Source organism: Nelumbo lutea, chromosome 4, assembly GCF_056320005.1.
Source record: "Nelumbo lutea isolate HS-2025 chromosome 4, American lotus-T2T, whole genome shotgun sequence".
Lineage (NCBI taxonomy): Eukaryota > Viridiplantae > Streptophyta > Magnoliopsida > Proteales > Nelumbonaceae > Nelumbo > Nelumbo lutea.
In genome coordinates this window covers 79,407,652-79,432,704 of record NC_142687.1, presented here as the reverse complement: position 1 = coordinate 79,432,704, position 25,053 = coordinate 79,407,652, and the positions used below count along the sequence as shown (strand labels likewise).

Here is a 25,053-nt window from a genome sequence, read left to right as displayed (position 1 = left end):
TGTCATATAATCCCAGCTTGTTACATATATAGTTCACTCTCCCTGAGCTAAGGCTTTTGTAAACAAATCTGCCCACTGATCACTTGAGCTTACATGTTCTGTGCTTATCTCTCCAGTAAGAACCTTCTCCCTCACAAAGTGGCAATCAATCTCTATGTGCTTTGTTCTCTCATGAAAAACAGGGTTGGATGAGATATGAAGCGCAGCTTGATTGCCACAGTACAACTTCATAGGTTTATCCATGTGGAACCTGATTTCTTGTAGGAGATTCCTCAACACTAATTCACATGTAGTGTGTGCCATGGCTCTGTTCTCGGCTTCAGCACTGTTTCTAGCCACAACCGTTTGCTTTTTACTCTTCCACGTCACAAGATTTCCTCCAAGAAATGTGCAGTAACCTGTAGTAGATCTTCTATCAGACACAGAGCCCGCCCAATCTGCATCCATGTACCCAACTACTTTAAGTTTTCCTCCTGGTTTGTACAATAGCCCACGGCCCGGAGCTCCCTTCAAATATCTTACAATTCTAAGAACTGCATCCTAGTGAGATATACGAGGGTTCTGCATAAATTGGCTCACCACACTGACTGCAAAGGAGATGTCTGGTCTCGTGATAGTCAAATAGTTCAGCTTCCCCACTAGTCGTCTATACCTTCCAGGATCATCAAATATTTCCCCAGTATCACTGCTCAACTTAACATTTGGTTCCATAGGAGTCTCAGCCGGTTTTGCACCTAACAGTCTTGTTTCGTCCAATAGATCGAGAACATATTTTCTTTGGCACAGGTTTACACCTTGTCTTGATCTAGCAACTTCTATACCCAAGAAATACTTCAATGTCCCAAGGTCTTTTGTTTGAAAATGATTTTGCAGAAAGACCTTGAGTTTGTCAATCCCCAATTTGTCACTGCCAGTTATGACAATATCATCCACATAGACCACTAATAAAATCTTTCCAGCTTCTGAGTCATAGCTGAATATTGAGTGATCAACCTGGCATTGTTTCATTCCAAAATTCTTCACCACTTCCCAAACTTCCCGAACCAAGCACGAGGCGATTGTTTCAACCCATAAATTGCCTTTTTCAGTCTGCACACCTTACCAGCCTCCCCCTGAGCAACAAACCCAGGTGGTTGCTCCATATATACCTCCTCTATAAGGTCACCATGAAGGAAGACATTTTTTATGTCAAGTTGAAATAGGGAGACAAGTTGGGGAACAAGATAGAGAAGGGAGACTGACCACGAAGAATAAAGGAGGGCATCTGATTAATGAGGAAACACGCAGTAAGTACAACATCACTCCAAAATCGTTTAGGAACACTCATATGATGAAGAATAGACCGGGCTGTTTCAAGGAGATGACGGTTCTTCCGTTCAGCCACCTCATTTTGTTGAGGAGTGGATGCATAAGAAGTTTGATGAATGATGCCATGCTATTTTAAATACTGTTGAAAGGAAGTTAGAAAATATTCACGACCATTATCTGAACGAAGAACTTTGATTGGAACACCAAATTGTGTACGTATTTCAGCATGGAATTTTTGAAAAATGGAAAATAATTCACTCATTTCTTTCATTAAATAAATCCATGTCATTATTAAACAATCATCAATAAAAGTGACAAAATACTTGTAACCATTATAAGATTCTATTTTGATCGGGCCCCAAACATCTGAATGAACCAAAGCAAAAGGACTCAACATACGACTTTCAACTCTAGGACTGTAGGAAACACGACGATGTTTCCCGAACTGACACGACTCACACTGTAACACTGACAAATGACTCAAAGACGGAACTAGTATCTTGAGTGCCTTGAGAGAAGGATGTCCCAGTCGACAATGCTACTGTAGAGGAGTGAGTGAAGTCTGAAGTGCAACTAACGATCCACCACCGTCAAGGTAATACAATCTACCGGCTTCATGCCCCCCACCAATCTTCTTCCCCGTCTTGAGATCTTGAAAAACACAAGAGGAAGGGAAAAAAGTAACAGTGCAGTTAAGAGTCTTGGTTAATTTACTAACAGACATAAGATTGAATGGAAACTTAGGGACATATAGAACAGATGATAAAGAAAGAGAAGCCATGTCAACATTGCCAACACCACAGATGGGAGAGGAGGAACCATTGGCAAGGGTAACAGTTTGAGATGTGGAAGTTTCAGAGAGAGAAGAGAACACACCTGGAGTCCCTGTCATGTGATCAGAGGCTCCAGAGTCAATAATCCAAGGAGAGGTTTTAGATGATAGGCAAGCTATACCTGAGTGGGCAAGAGTAGTAGTAGTGTGCTGTGAAGTGGACTGAAGGAACCGTTCATACTCATCACGTGGTACACTCACCATCTCCCTTCTGGAAACAGATGTAGATGTGGAAGGAGTTAGGTCTGCCTGTTGATTATCACTGACATCAACCCCACCAGCAATAGCATGATTGGCCCATTTAGAGGGAGGGCGGCCATGAAGATCATAACAGAAATTTACGGAATGTCCTTCCCTGCCACATTGGGTACACTTCCTTGTAAAGCTGCCTTTTTCTTTGCCACGGCCTCCCCCTGAGTCGCGACCACCACCACGACCAAATATGGAACCACCACGACCTCCTCGGGAGGCATGTCCTCCCCCTTTCGTACCACGTCCACCTCCTCTGGCTGTCACAAAGGCTGATCTATCAGACTGTGTGGGATTCTCTATCTGTCCCAAAGAAATCCTGCGAAGCCGAGCAAACACTTCCTCAAGTGTAGGAAGGGTAGAGCCCCCCAATTTTTGGGCTCTAACTGGTTCATACTCTGATTTCAACCCCACAAAACCAACAAAAACTCAACTAGTACCATTGCATTACACCTTGCACCATTCGGCCACTTACAGTAGCAGCCCTTACACCATTTGGTCACTGTAAACACAGCCTGTTCTTGGAATTTTTCCAAGAACCAGGGCAACAACCAACCTAGTTCTCTAGGTTCTGATCAGTCCTCTCAAGTTCTTGAAGATTTTCAACCCAGAAATACCAACAGCACACAGAGGAGTGATAACCAACTTTCGTTTGAGAGCTTCAGCCAACCATTCACTGCTGAAGTTGTTTTCTTAGGAAAGGAGGTTCTATGCACCAGAAAAAAAAAGGGCTGTGATTCTGAGACAAACCACTTTTCTCTATTGACAGCCCAGAGAAGAAAAGGAGAGAACTGAAGTTGTCACGAACTGAAACAGGTCACGAACTGAAGTTGTCACGCTCTGATACCATGTTTTCACTGTAGCTACTGTAGCTACAGTAGTCCGAACCAGTAAGGAAAAGAAGAAAGAGAAGGAGAAGAAGAAGAAGGAGAAGAGAAGAAGAAGAAAGAACTGTCGAACTTGATAGCGAAACCCTATCAGTCGACCTCTTAATAGTGATTAGGCTTCTAATTAAAATGTACAAGGACTAAACTGCCCCTACTTAAGTATGGGACAGAGAACCTCTAATAAGACTGCCACATAAGCTCATAACTTAACAAAAGGTGAGTTGACTAATCTACCCTTATTGGGCTAACTCTAACAATTTACAATAAATTCATAAATGTACATATTTCTGATTGAAGCTAAGGGCATACAACTGTCTAACATCTGATAGCAACGGAGTTACACAATGGAGAATTGATGATGCCGAAATTGTTTCCTGGATTCTTGGATCAATTGAGACTGATATAGCTATTCCAATGAGAAGCCTGAAGACAACAAAGGAAATGTTCGAGTACATGGAGAAAGTTTATCAACAATCTAATCTCTCTAGACAGTATTAGATAGAGACTGCGATCTTCTCCTATAGCCAAGGGTAGAAGAAAATTCAGGAATATCATGTAGGTTTTGTTATTCTATGGGTAGAGTATGAATTGATTCATATGAGTGAATCCTTGACAGCCTGTTCTGTCAAAGCAATGAGAGAACATTTTGATAGAAGAAAGATCGTGCATTTCTTGGTGCACTTGTGACCAGAATATGAGGTGATCAGATGCAATATTCTGAATAGAGATACTACTCCTTTCTTAGATGTGATTTTGGGAGAGCTTTTAAGGGAGGAAACAAGACTTGTATCTTAGTCCACTATCAGCGGGAGGTAGGATATGGGGGAAAAAGCAATTTTCTTGGCAAATAAGTCCAAGCCTAAAAGGGATTTATCCAAGGTACAATCCTATAAGTGTTAGGAATATGGTCATGTGGCTTCTCATTGCAGAAAAGAAAAATATCTTTATCTTTTACAAGCAGTAGGGACGCATAATATCTAAGTGTCCTACATGCCCACCTAATGGAAGTACTTCTGGCTATGCAAAAGGGCAGCACAAGGCCTTTCAGACTAGTGCGGAGTGTACAATGGGTGGTGTTCCAATTCCCTCTACTTCAGCTGGGCCCACAACCAAGAGTGGGCCTTTTGGTATTCTTACTAAGGAAAAGGTGCGATAGTTAGTATCTACTGCTATTTCCTCTGCATTTTTAGCCATTGGTCTATCTGGTAAGTATTCCTTTTATTGTTCTTCACCCAATCATGTTTGGATGATTGATTCTGGTGCCTCTAACCATATGATGGGGGCACATTCTAGTCAGTATCTTAAACCCCAGTCCCTCAATAAACATATCATTACATCCAATGGTGAAAAAGTAGAAATGATTAGATGTAGTGATTTGTCTTTGCATACTTATGCTTCTTAGTTTTATCTTCCTAAAGCACTTCTGGTCCCTAAATTTACTATTAATTTAATTTCGATTGGACAACTTGTTGAGGATGGTAACGTTTTTTCTTTTTCTCATGACATATGTATTATCGAGGACCAACACATTTGGACAATGAAGGGTAAGGGGTGTACACTTGACTGCTTTCTACTATTCCAAGTTTAGAACATGTTTGTAGAAATAATGGGTGGCACTTATGGTGTAGACGTCTTGGCCACCCTTTTGCTAATAAACTTGAACTTTTGTTTTGTTTTGGATGTTTGTCTTCTAAAGCTACTTCTTTTGCTCATGTTAACAAATCATGTATTTCTTTGGTTTGAGTACGTCATATTTTCGCCATTTCCTACTTCTGTTGCACATTATGATGTTCCTTTCAAGTTGGTCCATAGTGATGTTTGGTCGTCTCCTATTACTTTGCACTTGGGTTATAAATATTTTGTGATATTTGTTGATGATTGTACCCACTATACTTGGATATACTTCCTTAGACAGAAATCAGAGGTTTTCTTCATATTTAAACTTTTTTTTGGCTATGGTGAAAAATCAATTTAACATCACTGTGGGAATATTCCACTTAGATTTAGGAAGGGGGGATATCTTGATGGAAACTTCTAATCCTTTTTGAGGGAACAGGGTATACATCCACAAAAGTCTTGTCTTAGCACTCCACAATAGAACAAAATTGCAAAATGCAAGAACATGCATATTCTTATGGGTAGAGGTGGCCAGTACAGTTGTTCATCTTATTAACTTGATTCCCTCCTCTGCCCTGGGTAATTCTTCACCATTACAGTGATTGTTTCATCTGCCACCTAACTTCTCTTCTCTTCATTTTTTTGGATGTGTGCTTTGTCCATGTTCCTTCCCATGAACGGACTAAACTCACTCCTTAGTTTGTTATGTGTGCCTTTGTGGGATACAACTCTGACCATAAAGGATTTCTTTGTTTTGATCCTCAAGCTCGTTGCATTAGGATATCTAGAAATGTTGTATTCCTTGAAAATATCACGTTTTTTAGTCATGTTGCAAAGTGCCCTGCACCTTCTTTTTCGGTTCTATGCTCCTTTGATATTGCATATTCTTTGGACTTCACATCTGGCCTTGCTCCATCTCTCTCATTCAGTATGCCATTAGGTGGTTAGCTGCTCCAGAATCTACTGCCCCAGCTCCAACACTACTGGTTCAAGGTCCATTATCCTCCTCTGACACTGTAAGTTCTCCTACCTCTTTTTTTGATGTTTCACCCCTTCTCCACCACCATTATGTCGTTCTACTCGAGTTTCTAAACCTCCTGACTGCTATGGTTTCTCTCCACCTCGCAACTCCTTTTCTGCAGCTTTGTCATCTATAGAGATTCCTAAGACTTACTGACAGGCTACCGCTGTTCCACATTGGAAAGAAGTTATGGATACTGAAATTCAGGCTCTCCTAGAAAATGATACTTGGGATTGGGTTCTTGCTTTTCGTGATGCTTCTTTCATTTATCTCACCATGACTCACCTTCATATCTCCTATGCTGTCCAAGTGTTTAGCCAATTTGTCTCAGCCCCTCTACAACCATATATGTCTATTGTCCTTCGAATTATTAGATACCTTCGTGGTACTTTGTCTCATGGCTTGTTTTTCTCTTCATCGTCTTCTTTGGATTTATCTCCTTATGTTGATTGGGCGGGTTGCCTAGACACCCAAAGGTCTACAACAAGATGGTGTGTCTTCTTGGGTAGGTATATATATTTTTCTTTTTGCAATGAGAAGCCACATGACCATATTCCTTACACTCATAGCATTGTACCTTGGATAAATCCCTTTTAGGTGTGGACTTATTTGCCAAGAAAACTGCTTCTACCCCCATATCCTACCTCCCACTGATAGTGGACTGAGTTACAAGTCTTGTTTCCTCCCTTAAAAGCTCTCCCAAAATCACATATAGGCAAGGAGTAGTATCTCTACTTAGAATATTGGATCTGATCACCTCATATTCTGGTCGTAAGTGCATTAAGATATGTGTGATCTTTCTTCTATCAAAATGTTCTTTCATTACTTTGACACAATAGGCTGTCAAGGATTCACCCATATAAATCAATTCATACTCTATCCACAGATTAGCAAAACCTGCTTAATATTCCTGAATTTTCTTCTCCCCTTGGCTATAGGAGAAGATCTGTCTCTACTTGATATTGTTTGGAGAGATTAGATTGTTAATAAAATTTCTCCATGTACTCGAACATTTCCTTTTCTGTCTTTAGGCTTCTCATTAGAATAGCTATATCAGTCTCAATTGATCCAAGAATCCAGGAAACAATTTTGGCATCATCAATTCTCCACTGTGTAACTCCTTTGCTAACAGATTCATTAGGTCTAGGTGAAGAGTCATCAGTATGACCCCGGAGTCCCTGCTCCTCAACATAAAACTGGAAGTGGAACTTCCACAAGTAATTAGTCCTATCAAATCTGATAGCAAGAATATCTCTCCTGCTTGTAGCCATTTTAGCTAGAAAATACCAAGAGAGTACATTCCACAACTGGAAAATGTGATATTAAAGCAAGTAATAAAGAAAAGCCTTGCTGTAATCCAACCTAAATCAGACTTGAAGATATAAATAACAAAGGGATAGGGGATTCAGCACCAAAAAGAGCTGTAGAAATAGTTATAGCCACGAGTGTGAGGTTCCATACCCACACTTGGGCTCTAGTGTGTATGGTTCCATACCCACACTTAGTAATTTTAATTCTTTTTAAGTTGGGCCGGCTGGCCTTATCCTATGTTGTTTTGTTTTATACTAGATAGGACTAGGATTTACCTTTTTATCTCCTATTCTTGCAAGGAAACTAAACTATATTAGGAAATTTATGGGGTGGCAGAAAGATATCAACCGAACCCCTTTTTTCTCCTCTCTTCTCCTCTCTTCTCTTCTCTCTCTCTTCCCTTCTTCTCTTCAAATCTAGTTCTTTTCTTCCTTTTTTCTTTAAGACAGAAATCCACTAGCTTTCTTCAAGTCAGTTCTCACAAGAAAATGACCCCAAATATTCTAGAAGATAGAGCAGCAGTCCTGAGATGAAAATACAGATTCGAACAAGTCTGAAAATGGGTCAAAACCCTCAAAAGCTACAGGTCCAGCCTCTAATCTGAGAAAAGTAACCACGAATGCAACAGGGCAAAGGGAGAAGGATCAAAACCTTCAAGAAACAACCACAGGAAATAGTTCCAGAGTATAACAGTCCAAGAAAAAGACAAGTTGCTGGTCTGTCAAAGAAAGAAAAGGGATCAAAACCCTTTAAATCGAGCTTGAACTCCTGTCCAAGAGAATAGGCAGGTTCTAGAGCTTAGGGCGACTCAGAACCCTGGAGCACACTTAGATTGGATTGAGCAGTAGAGAGAAATAATAAGAAATTCAACCTGAAAGGTGGAAAATCAGAAAAAAAAGGTGTTGTAATTGTACTAAGCAGAAGAGCCTTCAAGCAGTCCTTTAAGTGGTCTTCAAGAGTAGGATTAGGAAGCTTGAATGCCAGTCTTCTGAACTTGAACAAAAGCTTGAACCCAAGCTGCTGTAGCAGACCTGCTCTGATACCATGACAACTAGGGTTCGTACAGGTGAAGAGAAACAGCCTGGAGGGTGTGTCCCAATGTAGAACACTCCCAAAAGAAGTTGTATCATATAATAATCAAATACAAAATGTGAGAAAGGACCATTGTGCTCTTCTATAGTTCAAGAAAGAATAAAGAAACATATAATGATATGGTACATATGATACACAATAAAAAGGTACTCCAAATATAGAAACGAAGAGATAAGCCCTTCTCACAACAAGTACCTTGTTCACTTGGACTAGAAGATCAATAAACAGCTTGGTGATGCCTTTGGCAATGAGTAAGTAGAAATCAATTATATTTGAGGGGAGAGGGATGTCGTAAAAATCCATGGGATGGATTGACATTAATGTAATTACCCCCAACAAAATGATTGACATAAATGTAAGTTGGGCCGGGTAGGCTGCAAGTACCGGCCTAAACTATGAGGGTGCTAGGAATACAATTTTTTGTGGCCGACCCCATATAGTTGGGACAAGGTTTAGATGGTGGTGTTGACTCCTTTTTTTTATACAAAGTAATAAAACTGAACAGTTATCGACAGAAAACTAATATTAACAATAATGGCGATGAGAAAGGCCAAAACCACCCATTAACTTTTTACTTTTTTGCTCTATAATAAATGTTCAATAAATATAGGGGTGATGCTAACCTCTTCATGAGAGCAATGAGTTCAGAATTCTCCTTTTGTCTCAACTTTTCTTTTTGGAGGGGAAATAAGGATCTTCAAAAGACGATGGAAGTTTGTTGATGTAACTTGTATGCTTATTAGAGGGAGCTTGTTTCTTTGTCTAAATTTATGTTTGGATGTCTGGCTCATTCTCTAAAATTGTAATATAGCTTCTTTTGCATTGGTTCATTTGTATCATATTATCAATGATTTATGCAACACAATTTATTTAAATATTTAGGAGAATACATATTGTTTTTTCTTTTTCTTTCTCTCTCTCTCTCTCTCTCTCTCTCTCTCTCTCTTTCCACGAGAAGAATACATATCATTGGTACAAGACCAAATCATGCCAAGGTTTTTTATATGGACATGAAAATAATAGTGTTATGTTGGAGACACTTGACACTTGTTGGAAGATGAAAAATTGACCAAGTAAAACATCTCTATTGTTTTCTATTTTGTTTTATTTACAGATACCATCCATCTTTTATTGCAGTTGTTTGGTGGGATACAACGGTATTTGGAGCAATTTCCAGATGGTGGTTTTTTTAAGGGAAAGAATTTTGTTTATGATCACAGGTATGGTTTCACATAACCCCCCTTATTTCCCAAATGGTGGGTGCTAGCATCACCTATCACGATTCTGGTTGTCACTGGCTTCTTAAATCACAAAATGACAAACTGTAACAGTCCTCCAACTCCTTGTATTTGTAGAAAGATCCCTGTTTATGTTTTGTCTTGTCATTATTTGCCATGACAACAAGGTCCCTTGTCTATGTCATATGTGTAGCTTTCAAGGGTTAAAATGTCCAAAAATTCGTAATATTCCATGGATATTTCCATTTCCATGGTTATTGACATGAAATATTATTAGAACCAACATATTCCCCAATTAATGCTACTTGTGCTATGTGGAGTGCAAGAGATAGTATAATGACCTAAGTTGGTAATAATATTTTAGATATGTGGAATAACAATGTTATTACCCACCTAATGGACATGAGTACCACTTTGAGCCAACTCAAAATTATTTTCAAACATGAAATTAAACCTTAGCTTTTATTGTATAATAAATTATTTAGTTGATCTATGTTAAGTCCTCAAGTTTGCTGGACTGGGAGCAAGTTATTAAGATATTCCCAGACACAACTTAAAAAAATAATAATAAAGAAGAAAAAAAGGGCTTTCTTATAAGCCTAGTCAGTCTTATTGATGGGCTAAAATATTTTAGTAAAAAGGGCTTGTAGTCTAGTTTAGTGAGCAACAGGCCCCAAGTTAATTGGGCTTGTTTGTAATGCAATAAGCATTTAATGGGCCTGTAGTAGAGCCCATTTAATGGAACATCAGGCCCTAAAAGAATAAATCTTTATTAATTAAATTCTTGTGAGGTATCCCACTTATTTATAAGGGAATGCCACTTGTCCTATTGTAACAAGAGAGTTATTTTCCCTCCTCTAACCATTTTAAGTGGGTGGGATACATGTCAACATAGGAAGAAGGATTTATTTCCCCTCCTTTAACCACTTGAAGTGGAGGGACGCATGTCACCCTAGGGGAGAAAGTTAATTTAGTTAGACAGTTATGCCCTTAACTCCAATTAGATTGATGTATCTTTTGACATTTATTGTAAATGATTAAAGTACATAATTGATTCATATCATTGTGGTGTGTTTTTGTGAAATACCCTTAAACTAGACACTTATGATACTCGTGTTAGTTTAGAATTTTCACAGCCATTGGATAGATCTTGGGAGATTTATTTTTCCAAGGCTGATAGTGATGTACTGTCAAGTTGGTTGGGGTGGCTTGTCTCAGCTACTAGGGTGAGACCTGAGGTACATGCAATGTGGGTTTTCTTGAAACCCTGAATCGGACCAAAATTTCAATATTACCCTAGACCTTGGAGATAGATGGGAAAAACTGGAGTGTTACACCTGACCCATAGACTCGATTATGGTATTGCACTAGGTGTCGGATTGGGCTATCTTTGACATACCAATCAGTGAGATCCTTAGAGGGGGTCAAATCTAGGTATGTTGGGACAGTCTGAGAATTCACCTGAGTGGGTGATCATAGTGACAGGATTAGCCCCTTTGTCAGACAAAGTGAATGATCGGGGAATGCACTCTCTGATGGAAACCTAAACTACCGGCAATTGATTTCAACCGTTGAAATTTGTTTTTGCAAAATATATTTATATAAAGATATACATATATATATATATATATTATGGTTTCAAAATGTTTGCAAAAAGGTTTTAATTCCCGGGATCCATGTGAGTAGAGAGTGCAGAACTGTTCCTTGTAGCCGAGGGAGAGGTCCTCTCTTATCGGATAGTATTTGATCATTATGGGCTGAGAGGTTAAGTGTATGGCCATTGAGGGTAATACCTGATGGGCTAATCTTGCACGCCCACAGTCCTTGGGTTTTCATAAGTTGGCTGGACCCAAGGACCATTTAGTGTAAATGTTGGGTCCATTAAGAGTCCATAGTGATGGACTCGGGGGTTCACTGTTTCCTACAGTGAATTCGGACAGGCCTTGTAATAAAGACTGAGCCGAATCCATGTGGCTGATGTGTAGATTAATGTTTGGGTCCCACACCATACAAAGAGAGCTAACTAGGCTGTAGGTTAAGAGGTTAAGTGAGCACGTAAATTTAATGGGCCTAAAGCCCAATTTCGAACTGGGTTAATTAGATTAATTAAATAGGGGTGGATCTGGGTTTGGATCAGCAAATAAGGATAAGAGGACAAGTCTTTTCCACTTAAAGAGTCCAGATCCAAATAAAGATTTGGATCAAGAAATTCCTAATTTGATTAGGATTAAGTTTATTTTTAACTGCAGATAAGATAAAGGATTATCCTTATCACTTAAAGAGTCCAGATCCAAATAAAGATTTGGATTAGGAAACTCCTAATCAGATTAGGAGGTTGTTTCTTTAAGGCTATAAATAAGAGAGTAGGGCAGACATGAAAAAGACGCCAGACAAGACACAACAAACTGTAGAGTTCTTCCTTGTTCTTGTTGCCCCTACCCAGTTCGATCTCCACTTGTGGGAGTGATCAAGAATTGTTTTTGATATTGCCTTTTGGTAGAAGAAGCAATCTGAAGTCGTGCTCACCAGCCCTTTACTCCATTCTTGCTGAAGAATTCGGTTCTTGTTGAAGAGTCGTCCTGTTGATCTTGCTTCACCTCACACTGTGTCATCTTCAGTGGAAGTGGTTTTGGTTTTCTCCTTGGGTGTGAACACATTCATTGGGAGTTACTACTAATTAGTATCAGGTATATCCCTCTCCTCCCTTTTGGTTTCAGATCTGGTCTGGTTTGGTTCAAGATTGATCATTGAAAATGCAGTTTTCTAAAATAGGGAATTCGATTCCTAGATGGGAGAGAGAAATTTTTGAAAATTCGCCCAACCTTTCTGCAGGGTTCGGCCATCTGTATGGTGGATCTCTCATCCCTTCAAATTTCCCTCATCTAACTAATTTAAGTGGGGGGGACACATGCCACCGTAGGAAGAAGGATTTATTTTCCCTCCTTTAGCCACTTGAAGTGGGGGGACACATGTCCAGGGGAGAGAGTTAATTTCCTTCCTCTAACCACTTTAAGTGGGGGGGGGGGACACATGTCACCCTAGTAAGATGATTTATTTTCCCTCCTTTAACCACTTGAAGTGGGGGGACACATGTCACTTAGGGTAGAGAGTTACTTTCCCTCCTCTAACCACTTTAAGTGGGGGGGAGGACACATGTCATCCTAGGGGAGAAAGTTTTCTTCTCCCTCCTTAATCCACTTTAAGCAGGGGGACACTTGTCACCTTGGGAAGGAAGAGTTTTTTTTCCCTCCTTAACCCATTTTAAGTGGGGCGACACTTGGCACTCTAAGAAGAGAGGAGTGGGGAGTTACTTAACCACCTCTTTCCTGTATATAAACCCCTCTTCTACGAGGAGAAGGGGCTAATGCCATTTGTTGGCTAATTCTATTTAATTGATAGAATTTACAACAACAAGAGACAAACTAAAGGAGAAAGAAGAGAAGATTGTGGTGTAGAAGAAAGGGAGAAGAGGAGAAAGAAGAAGGTAGGGATTGCAATATTCCTCCTCCACCTCTTCATTATGATATTCTTAGAACTTCCTCTATTATACTTATTTTTTTCCTTATACTCTTTTAACACACTTTCTTTCTTTGTTATTCCTTTTTTTTTTTTCTCTTCTTCTCCTTGTCTCATTTTTTAATCATTGCCCTTGGACCAGATGACTTCACCATGGCTTTCTATCAAGATTGTTGGAATGTGGTAAGAGAAGACCTTTGTGTTGTGTTTAAGGAATTTGAAGTTAATAGCAAAGTAAGCCCCGGAGTTAATGCCACTTTCATAGCTCTAATCCCTAAGAGAAAAGAAGCAAAAAACCCTAATGATTTTAGGCCGATTAGTTTGGTGACTAGCATTTACAAAATCCTGGCTAAAGTGTTATCCTTGAAGATTAAAGTAGTGCTACCCTCCATCATTAGTCAAGCACAGGGAGCTTTCGTGCAAGGGAGACAAATAACAGTTCAGATTCTAATAGTGAATGAATGTGTGGAGGAGATGAGAAAGTTTGGAAAGCAAGGGTTTGTTTGCAAGCTGGATTTAGAAAAGGCCTATGATCTGGTGGATTGGAGCTTCTTACTAGAAATCCTAGGGTGTTGTGGGTTTGGAGTCAGATGGTGTAATTGGATAAAGGGATGCATAAGTTCTTGTCATTTTTCAGTCTTGGTTAATGGGGTAGTCAGGGATTTTTCCCAATTCTTAGAGGTTTAAGGCAAGGTGACCCCCTTTCCCCTTTTCTTTTTACCCTAGTTGCAGATGTCTTTAGTAGCTTGATCTCGAAGGCAGACAGGGAAGGTGTAGTGAGAGGCTGGAGGATAGGAAGGAACAGGATTAGGGTGACCCATTTACAGTTTGCTGATGACCCAATAGTCTTTTGTGAAGGGGGTGATAGGGGAACAGTAAATAGTCTCAAGTCTTTGATAGAGTGCTTTTAGGAGTATCAAATCTGGAAATAAATTTGGAAAAGAGCTGTGTGGTGAGAGTGAATCTGGATGAAAGGACCGGTGGCTGAGTCTTTAGGTTGTCCTATTTCCTATTGGCCTTTACAGTATTTAGGTCTTCCTCTTGGAGCCAACCCTAAGGAGAGCACATTCTGGGCCCCGGTTTTAGAAAAGTTTGAGAAAAGGTTAGCCTCGTGGAAAAGGAACTATATTTCTTCAGGGGGTAGAGTTACCTTATTGAGAGCTTCCTTAGCAAATCTGCCGATTTATTATTTCTCTGTGTTTAGGATTCTGGTCAGGGAAGGCAAGAAACTAGAGAAATTAATGAGAAATTTTCTGTGGGAGCCAGGGGAGGAAAAAAAGGATTACTTAATAAATTGGGGAATAGTGTGTAGGAGGAAAGAGGAAGGTGGATTGGGACTGGGGAATTTAGTTTTGAAGAATAAAGCACTCCTAGGAAAATGGTTGTGGAGATGGCCCCTAGAACAGGAGAGACTTTGGCATGAGGTGATAGCTAACATACATGTTAGTTTGGGCAATGGATGGGATGCTGGTGTATCGCGTCGAGCCACCCTGACAACTCCTTAGAAAGCATTTCAGAGTATTCTTCCTCCTTTCCTCAACTGTATCAGGTATGATATCAATTCTGGTACTTCTATTTTGTTCTGGGAAGACATCTGGGTGGGAAATTCTGCCCTTAAGGACAGCTTCCCTTTTCTCTATTCCATTTCTTGCTACAAGGGTAAAACAATTTCTCATTTTCTCCCATCACCTAATTCTCCATCTTCTTTGAGTTGGGACTTTGGGTTTCATAGGGGTTTGAGGGATCATGAACTATCTTATGTTTCAGACCTGTTGTCAATGCTTGAAAGTGTTTTTCTGGACCTTTCCAATTCTGATGTGAGACTTTGGTCTCCAAACCCAAAAGGTTACTTCACATGTGCTTCCTTTTTCAAGTCCTTTTGCTCTCCCTTGGGACAAGTGGGGTTCCCAGCTAAGGAGATTTGGTCTAAACCTGTACCTCTTAAAATTACAATGTTCTGCTGGGAGGTTTTCTATAGGAAAATCAACACTTCAGATCTACTGCAGAAGAGAAGGCCTTCTATGTGTTTGTCTCCTAATTGGTGTGTATTTTGCAGGGATAATGGTGAGGATTGCTCTCACTTACTTTAACTTGTCCCTTTTCTGATGCTATTTGGGGTTGGATCTTTGCTTTGTTTGGTTGCAAATGGAATATGACCACAGCCATAGATCAGATCTTTGATCATTCCTTCTTTGTGTGGCCCACAAAAACTGGTAAAACAATGTGGAGAACCATTAGAGCTGCTGCTCTGTGGACAATTTGAGAAGAAAGAAATGCGAGGATATTCCAAGAGGAGAGAAATGTTCAGAATGTAAAGGATTGTATTTTGACGAGGGCAATCCACTGGCTGAGATCATTAGATTCCTTCAAATCATACTATTTTGATGACATGTGGAGGAACTGGAGGGCTGTGTTTAGCAGCAGTAACAGAAAGAACAGGGTACTAGATGTGTGGGTACCCCCTTCAGAAGACTGGACAAAGCTGAATTTTGATGGTAGCAGCCAAGGAAACCTGGGGCCTTCAGGGATTGGTGGGGTGCTGTGAGATATAGGAGACTCTATCAGAGCTGAGCTCCTAGCGGCAGTACAAGGCATTGAAGTTGTGGATCAGTTAGGAGTTCAGAATTTGATTATTGAAGGAGACTCCAAAGTTGTTGTGGGTTGGCTAAAAAATCCAGATTCAGTGATCTGGTGCTACAGCGGTATTATGAGGAAAGCTAAATGATTCTCAAGGAACATGAATGTTATTTTTAAGTGGGTGGGTAGAACAGCTAACACCATAGCGGATGGGTTAGCCAAACAAGGGGTATCAAGGGAACAGTTATTCTGGGCAGCTTTGCAAATTTTTTGTTACTAGTCTGAGGTAGTACATTGTTGCTATTGTGGAGAGGTACCAGCTCGTGCCCCTCCTTTGGGAAGGCTGTATTGTAATATCCTATTGATTTTATTGAATAAAATTTTAATCATTTATCAAAAAAAAAACTGGGTTTTGTGCAATGCTAATAGCCACCTTCGTTATCATAGTACAGGTGCCATGGCTTTGTACTCAGCATCAGCACTTGATCAAGCCACTTTTGATTGCTTCTTACTCCAAGTTACAAGATTGCCTCCTACAAGAGTACAACAACCAGAGGTTGATTTTCTATTCACAATTGCAACTACAAATTAAAAATAATAATATTCAAAATTAGTTTTTTATAAACTCATAGAACAATTAATAAATTAAATCCACATTTATATCAAAAAATGATTTTTAATCTCAAAAAATTTATATAAATAAAAGAACTAATAATGTAATAATTATTTCAGTACTCAAGATTTATAAATTTTCACATGATATGCATCTTAAAAATTTTATAAATTATTTATTAATATTTGAATTTGTATTAAATAACAATGTATTTATTATTTGCAAAAGTAAAAATATTGTTTACAAAAATATTGAATCTATCAAATTCACTAATGTACATTTATATAAAAAATTGATCAAATATTTTAGAAAATTTAAATAAATAAAAATATTAATAATGAATAATTTTTTTAAAAATTAAAAATTATGAATTTGCATAAGATATGTATATTCTAAGTTTTTGTAAATTATTAATTGATATTTTAATTTACATTTTATAGTAACATTTTTTGTTGTTTACAAAAATAAAAATATTATTTAGCAAACATTTGAGAATAATTTTTTTAGTTGACCTTTTAGTTAATATTAAAAAGTAAAAATAGTACAATATCAAATAATTGATATAATAATTCAAATATAATAGTTGCATATACTTTTTTATTTCTTTGGACTTTAATAGAAAATAAAACAATAATGGATTTGTACATGTATTAATTTGTAAAAATATATATAATATGTATCTTGAAATCTTGATTAATGTAATAACAATAAAGATTTATGATATTCATGCATCTCACTATATTAATTGTAATGTATTTCTTCATATAAACCATTATTTGTGGTTATTTTGACATCAAATTTAGTGTTATTAATATACTTATGGGATTTGTATGTATTCCCCTAACATATCCAAGCATTTCCATATTTTTCATCCGTATCCATGCATTTCCAAAGTGAATTTGTATCCAAACTGTCCCATAGAGTACCCGATACCAATACTTTAATCCTTGGTGTGCCATACAAGATTCCGCCAATATGCTGAACAAAAAATTTTGGGTAAATTACAAAGACCCCCTTGTACTATGGGGTCAGTGACAAAGTCCCCCCTATACTTTTTTTTGTGACAAAGACCCCCCTGAACTTTAGCTGTTAGACAAATACCCCCTTGGCCGTTAAGTCAGATGACGGAAAGCGTTAACACCAAAATACCCCAGTAAACTTTTCTATTTTCTTTTTCTTGCCCTTTTTCTCTTAAAACCTATTTAACCTAGGAAATGGATATTTGATCTTGCAGAGTGATTCAAGCAGATTAGATGATGATGATGATGATGTTGAATCCGAGAGTCAAAGCAAGTTATTGGTCCCAGCAAGCAACTAGTTACTGGTCTCGCCCTTGGGAACCCGGATTGGCTAGTTACAAGGGTGGGAATCTCACTCTTGCCGGAACAATTACCCCTCTCATCACCAATCTCTCTTTCCTCTGCCTAATTGACTTGCAGAACAATAGCTTCAGCGGTTACCTTCCAACAGACTTGGGCAAGCTCTTTCGGCTAGAGACGCTTGTTTTAGCTTCCTATGTCATCTGTGGAACCATACCGTCCTTGCTTAGCCTTTGTTCTAAGCTTGGGCTTCTTGATTTGTCTGATAATCAGTTTTACTGGTCAATCCCACCAGAATTAGGTATGCTATCCAACCTTCAAGATTTGACTTTTGTAAAGAATAACCTTACGAGTTCAATCCCTTCTTCCTTTGGAAACCTTTCCTCTCTTAACAACCTCATCTTTCTCTCAAACAATCTACAAGGATTCATTCCAAGTGAATTAGGTCAGCTCCATTTCTTGTTACAATTAAGCTTAGCTGATAACAATCTCTCAGGTGAGATTCCCACCTGTCTATACAATCTTTCTTCTTTAATAATCATGAGCTTGGCCAAGAACAAGTTTTCAGGTCATTTTCCATCCAATTTGTTCTCTACTTTACCCAATCTAGGTACCTTGTTTGTGGGTGGTAACTTGCTACAAGGACCAATCCCTACATCTCTCTCCAATGCTTCAAGCCTGAAATGACTTGATCTCTCATCCAACCGATTCATAGGACAGGTAGCCCTGCTCTGGAATCCTCCAAATCTTTTAATTATGAATCTTGAGATCAATGGTTTGGTAAGCAACGATGAAAACGGATTGGATTTCATCACCTCATTGCAAAATTCCACCCTTCTACAAGTTTTTTCTATTGCTACAAACCAACTCACTGGTCCTATTCCCTCCTCGATAGGTAATCTCTCAACTCAACTTTCTCTGCTAGTAATGGGTGAAAATCATCTTCAAGGAAATATACCAAAAGAAATTGGGAATCTACATAGTCTCATAATGTTGTCTATAGAATCGAATTCCCTAATCGGTAACATTCCTTGAATGTTTCAAAACCTTTGTTTTTATTGTAGCCATTTCACCTAACTTCAATGGAGAAGACAATGAATAACATAAAGAGGGTAGTTTGGACATTTAAAAAATTTTAAACAGTTGGATGAAATTTTTTTCGAAGTTAATTGACAGAACATTAATGGAAGGGGGTCTTTGTCTAACAACTAAAGTTCAGGGGGTCTTTGTCGCAAAAAAGGTATAGGGGGGACTTTGTCATTGATCCCATAGTACAAGGGGGTCTTTGTAATTTACCCAAAAATTTTCTATAGTTTTTGATTTTTTTTTTTGGCAAAGTTTCAATACTCTTCTCTTGAGACCAACCAACCTTCAATTAGTTCTCCAAATTATTATTTAAAATTAGGCAATTAAGAATGAATAATTTCTTCACCAATTATCAACCAATAGACCTCAGCCTAGGCCTGGGCTAGCAATGGGGCCTAAATTACAAGCCCAAGCCTGTTCCTACATGGGACCAGGCTGGGCTTCTGGGCTTTACGGGCCTAATGAAAAATATTTTAATATTCGTATAAAAAAGAAATGTATTATAAGCTTAAGGAGGGTAATTAATGGGCAGATGATACATGATTGCTATTTTAGGAAAACGAAAGTAGTTGCCCCCAAGCAATAATAATTGCAAACTTACTATCAAGCAATTTTCTCCAAGAATCAGGGAATTTAAGGTTGGCGCATGATTGCTATTTTATGAAAATGAAAGTACTATTGATAGTAATTGCAAATTTACTATCTATATAAATCTCCATAATTACTATTTGTCGTAAATTCACAATTTGCTATTTATAGTAAAAACCAAGCCTGATGATAGGAGCTCCAAGAGAAGGGGGATTTTTTTTTATTGGAAACAATAACTTTCATTAGCTTAAAAACAGAAATTCAAATTAGTGTAAGGTGACCCCTGATCATAAATTCAAATTACAACACAACCCAAAACAAAGACTTCTGATTCACCCCTTGCTTTGTTGGATTGTCAGCTAAAGCATTTGTTGATCTCCTAGTCCAATTTACATGTGTGCCCAACTCCCTTGTGAGGCTTAGTAATTCCCTTATAGGTTGTATAAGGGATCACGTTCCCAACCTATTTGTTTGCAACCAACCTACTACTAAGTTTGAGTCTCCCTTCACTTCTAGCTATTTAATACCCAATTGCTTAGCCAATCTGAGCCCCTGGAGGAGGGTCATCACTTCAGCTCTAAGCGAGTCCCCCAGTCCTATTGGACCAAAACGCATAGCCAGGATTCTTCCTCCCGCATCTCTAAACACACCCCCATGTCTAGATGGTCTAGGGTTCCCAACAGAGTTACCATCAAAGTTTAGTTTCACATTACATTGCAAAGGAGGGGACCAAATTGCTTGTATGGTAGATGATGAAGCAAAAGACCTTGCTAAAATACTCCAACCTCTATTCAAGTCATCTATAGAACATCCTTGCTTCTATAGAGTTTTCAGCCAATGAATGGCCTTGACATGGATCCCTTCTATAAGTTCAGGAGCTTATTTTTCTATCCCTTGGAAAATCTTGTTATTCCTCTTTTCCCATACTACCCACAAGATAGCTGCCCTCGTTGTCCTCCACATCACCTTTTCCTTCTTCTTTGGTTGTTGGAAAAAGTTGGGGTCAAAATAAATCCACTACACTCGAGGGGGGATTCCACCTGCAGTCAAAGAGAGAGAGGAGAACCAATCCCATTGAAGGGAAGGGAGCGCCATCATATGGATGGCTGAACCATGCAGGGTGGCTGGGCAAAATTTCAAAAATTTCTTTCTCCCTTCTAGGAATTCTATTCCCGGATTTAGAAAAACTACATTTTTCAAGGTTTGTTCTTGAAACAAACTGGACCAAATTTGAAACCAAGAATAAGGGAGGGATATACCTGATCCGGAATCCACGTAAGTAGCTCCCAACATAGGTGTTCACGCCCAAAGAGGGTACCAAATCCCACTTCCCTGAAGATGACACAGCTTAGGTGAGGCAGGATCGACAAAGAAATTCTTCAACAAGAATTGCAATCCTTCAGCAAGGATCTCATAGGGATGTGAGCACAACTTCAGATCTGATCCTTCTAGCAAGAATCAGAATCAAGAAGCTTTCTTGATCAGTCCAAGAATGTGGAGATCGAATTGGGTAGGGCGGCAAGAACAGAGAGAAGATCTAGATTTGCAAAAAGTGTTTAATAGAAGGATTTCTCCCTCTATTTATAGTCCTTCTTGGATCAGCTTCCTAATCATATCAGGAGAGGGTTCTTTGATCCAAATCTTTATTTGGATCAGAACTCCTAAGAGGATAAGACATCTTATCCTCTTGCTGATCTAGAAGCAGATCTAAACTCAAATACATCCATCTCTTATTAATCTCATTAAGCCAGTTTGAATTGGACTTTAGGCCCATTAAGTCATTAGGCTCACTTCCCCTTTAATTTGCTGGCTAGCTTGGCTCTCTTTGTATGGCGTGGGACCCTAGCATTGATCTCCACAAAAGCCATATGGGTTCAGCCTAGCCTCTGTTACAAGGTTTGGCCGAATTCACTGCTGAGGACAATGAACCCTTGAGCCCATCAGTATGGTTTCTTAGTAGGCCCAACATTTACACTAAATGGTCCCTGGGTCCAGCCACCTTATGAAGCCCCAAGGACTATGGACTTAAGTGAGATTAGCCCATTAGGTAAAAACCCTAAATGGTCTTACAGTTAACCTCTCGGCCCATAATGATCAAACACTGCCCGATAAGAGAGAACCTCTCCCTTGGCTGCAAGGTGCAGTGTTGCACTCTCTACTCACATGGATCCTGGGAATTAAAACCTTTTGCAAACATTTTGTGAAGCCATAATATATATGTATATCTCTATATAAATATATATTGCAAAACAAATCTCAACAAGTTTGAAATCAACTGCTGGCAGTTTAGGTTTCCATCAGATAGAGTGCATTCCCTGATCATTCACTTTGTCCGACAAAGGGGCTGAATTCTCAGACTGCCCTAACATACCCAGGTTTTGACCCCTGCTAAGGATCTCACTGATTGATATATCAAAGGCAGCCCAATCCAATACTTAGTGCATTACCATAATTGAGTCTAGGGGTTAGGTGTAACTTTCCAATTTTGCCCATCTGTCTCCAAGGTCCAGGGCATAACTGGAAAATGGTCCGGTTCAGGGTTTCAAGAAAACTCACACTACATGTGCTTCAAGTCTCACTCTGGCAGCTGAGATAGGCCACCCCAACCGACTTGGCAGCACATTAGTGTCAGCCTTGGCAGGATAAACCTCCCCAATTCTATCCAACGACTATGAAGAATTTAAACTAACACGAGTCTCATAAGTGTCCGGCTTAAGGGTATTACACAGAAACACACCATAGATAACACAGATCAATTATGTATTTTATTCATTTACAATAAATGTCAAAATGTACATCAATCTGATTGGAGTCAAGGGCATAAACTGTCTAACACCCATGTGAGAGCACTAAAAGGACAAGAAATTAATAGGTGATTCATCGTCTCACCATTCTTCAAGCAAAGGTTATAGACATGTGGGGACGAGCACCAATTTGGTCTTTTTCTTTGAAGCACTTCCAAGGTATTAATTTTTTGGAGAACCACTTCCCAACAAAAAGCCCTTTCCTTTGGAGGTATCAGAGCACTCTAGACTTCTTTAATAGGAAAGGAGGTGGCCAGGTTAGAAGGGAGCACTAGAGCATTGAAAAAGGAAGAACAAGAAAGAACAACCTGAAGAGGTTTCAGTCCAAATTCTACTATTAGGACAAGAATTGTCCAGAAAAACTGAGTTTAGAAGAGAAAAAAGTTCATTTGCCAATCCCACTTTTGAGTCCCTCAAACCTCTCCTTAGTCTCAGATCCCAAGAATCCTCAGAGACACGAAAAGAAGAAATAACTTGAAATTTGTTCAAAGAGAGGGAATAGATGTTCGGGAATCTATCCTTAAGGGAAGATTTTCCAATCCACGTGTCCTCGCAAAAAAGAACCTTATTACCCATGCAAGCATCATACTTGATGAAAGGAGAGAAAATGGGCAGGATACCAACAATGTCTTTCCGTGGGGAAAAACGAGGAGGAGATCAATGACACTTGGGAAATACTTGTAAAGTTTGATCAGACTAGAGTTTCATAGAAAATAAAATAAAGGAAAAACTAGAGATAAAATAGTAGGAAGAAAAGAGAATAGTAGAGGAAGAACAAAGGGAGGAAAAGAGAACGTTGGGAGAATCTGTCTTGGGCAGTATAACAGCCCTATTCTTTATTATTTATATGATGTGTAAAATTAGAAGAATACCCTACTACCTCCTAGAGTGTGTACAAAATAAATATAATAATAAAAAATATAAACTATGACATGTCAGCATGTATATAAGAAGAATAATCAACTTCTTAACACTCCCCCTCAAGCTGAGCATGGATGTTAATCATGCCCAACTTCTTTTTTGATGATTTTAATCATGCCCAACTTGTTAATATGGTGTTGCAACTTGGATTTAGGAACCCCTTTTGTGAATGTCTGCTAGCTGCTCTTTTGAAGCAATGAATGGAAGGCAAACTTCCCCAAAGACTACTCTTTCCTGTATAAAGTGTCTATCAACTTCGATGTACTTTGTCCTATCATGCTGAATTGGGTAATGACCAATATTGATGGCCGCCTGATTATCAAAATTCAGCATCATGGGGTTTTATAGTCAATTCCCAGTTCACCAAGAAGGGATCTAACCTGTAGAATCTTTGACACTCCATAAGCCATGTCCTCTATATTTGGCTTCTACACTAGAATGAACAACGACAAAAGGACAAACTGTTTCTTACTCTAGTAGACTAGACTGCCCCCAAGCAATGTACAATACTCAGAAGTGGGCCTCCTGTCATCGTCATTGTTGGCCTTATAACTGTTTTATCAAAATTTCCTTTTAGCTTAAGTTTATTCTCCTATTGCATAGGACTCCTGATTCACTCCTCGGTCATATCCATCCCAGTCTAATTCTCTAGGTGACATCCATTTCTCAATTCACTATACTATTATTATTAAATTATCATTGTATATATTCAGTTATATTCCTACTTGGTTGTTTTAATTTAGAATGATTAGTATAGTATAATATAATGTTCTCTAAACTTTTACAGAATTTGCACATTTTCGTGAAACCAAAAAATTAGATGTCCATTTGATGTTTCTCCTTTCTCGCAAGGGCCAACATTTCAGTGAAATCAAAATTTTAAACCTTGGGGAAAAACCAAAATAGTATTGATGTATCCAAGAGCCAACTCTTCAGTTCAGATAAAGCTGCTGTTATTGCTGATGGCTCTGCCAATGCCAATGGCAATGACAACCATGTATTTTATTCAAATCTGATAGAGGTTCTAACATTTTACTGATAAATAACATTGTTTGGTCAAGTTTTGGGGCTAGTTGGTTGAACTGTATTGACCTGGCTGGGCTGATTTTTTGTTTACATTTTTTTGGTTAGTTTTAGTAATTGTGTATTGTTATGTTCTGCATGAAGAACTAATTTAACTTTATCCAATATCTATATCCTTATTTTGGAATGGCAGCTTATTTACTTCTTTTTATTGTTTGAAGTACTTACTCAAACTTCCATGTATGCCGCAGAATTTCTGTTGGAAGCTCAGATAAAGACATTATTGGATCATGCCTACTCTGTGGTTCTCCTTATGATGATTATTCATCAAGATGCAGATGCACTTATTGTCGGATGTTGGTTTTGGTGTGTGGCAGTTGCCAGGTTTGAATACTTAAAATACTAGTTGGATTTGTCTTATCATTGACTTGACATCAAGAACTGTACAAGGTGACTACCTTGAATCTTAGAGATTTTTTACCAGTTCGTTGCCCATAATTTATGGAGATATTTTGGTCTAAATCTCATTTTCTTGAGATTATGGTTGGATATTTTGGGTTTTTCTTTTTTGTTTCTACCAAGAAATTGACAAAAATGAGTTTTGAGTTTATCTAGTCCTCGATTCCACTCACTATGTTCTTCATGAAATATGGAAGGTTTGATCCATGGCATGTTTCTTGATCAGTATGCAAGGAATCCTGATGTTGTACCTTACTTCTATAGTCCCTGTTGTACACTATCATAGTATCCTTTCCTTCTTTTTACTCTTCTTTACCCCTCAAGGGCCTCTCTGTGTATATATATATATTCTGACTCTCTAGGGAGAGGTCGATGGATTTCTATTTTCTCCCTAAACCGGTTGTGCTCTCTTGTTCAAACTGATTGTGTGACATTGTATCAGAGCAGGTTGCTCCATAGACTGTTTCTGCTCCATGCTCACTCATTAACCTCTCAAACCTTGCTAGTTTCTGGACTCATCGACTGAAGCTAGGGCTGTTTCAGTCAACCCTAATCCTGGTTACTCTGTTCTGCGATTTCAGCAAGGGAAAAC

At 38.7% G+C, this 25,053-nt stretch overlaps 1 protein-coding gene across 2 annotated transcripts in view; it reads left to right on the top strand.

Moving 5' to 3' along the window:
* LOC148861232 (rhodanese-like domain protein) overlaps positions 1-25,053 on the top strand; it is a 97,793-nt gene that overhangs the window by 43,379 nt on the left and 29,361 nt on the right. Inside the window, exons 6-8 of one of the 2 annotated variants that reach the window (XM_088986775.1) lie at positions 9,432-9,537; positions 16,096-16,204; positions 24,254-24,386. In XM_088986775.1, coding sequence (XP_088842901.1) covers positions 9,432-9,537; positions 16,096-16,204; positions 24,254-24,386 — 348 coding nt within the window. The remainder of the gene's footprint in view (positions 1-9,431; positions 9,538-16,095; positions 16,205-24,253; positions 24,387-25,053) is intronic. The other variant, XM_088986776.1, reaches the window with a different exon arrangement.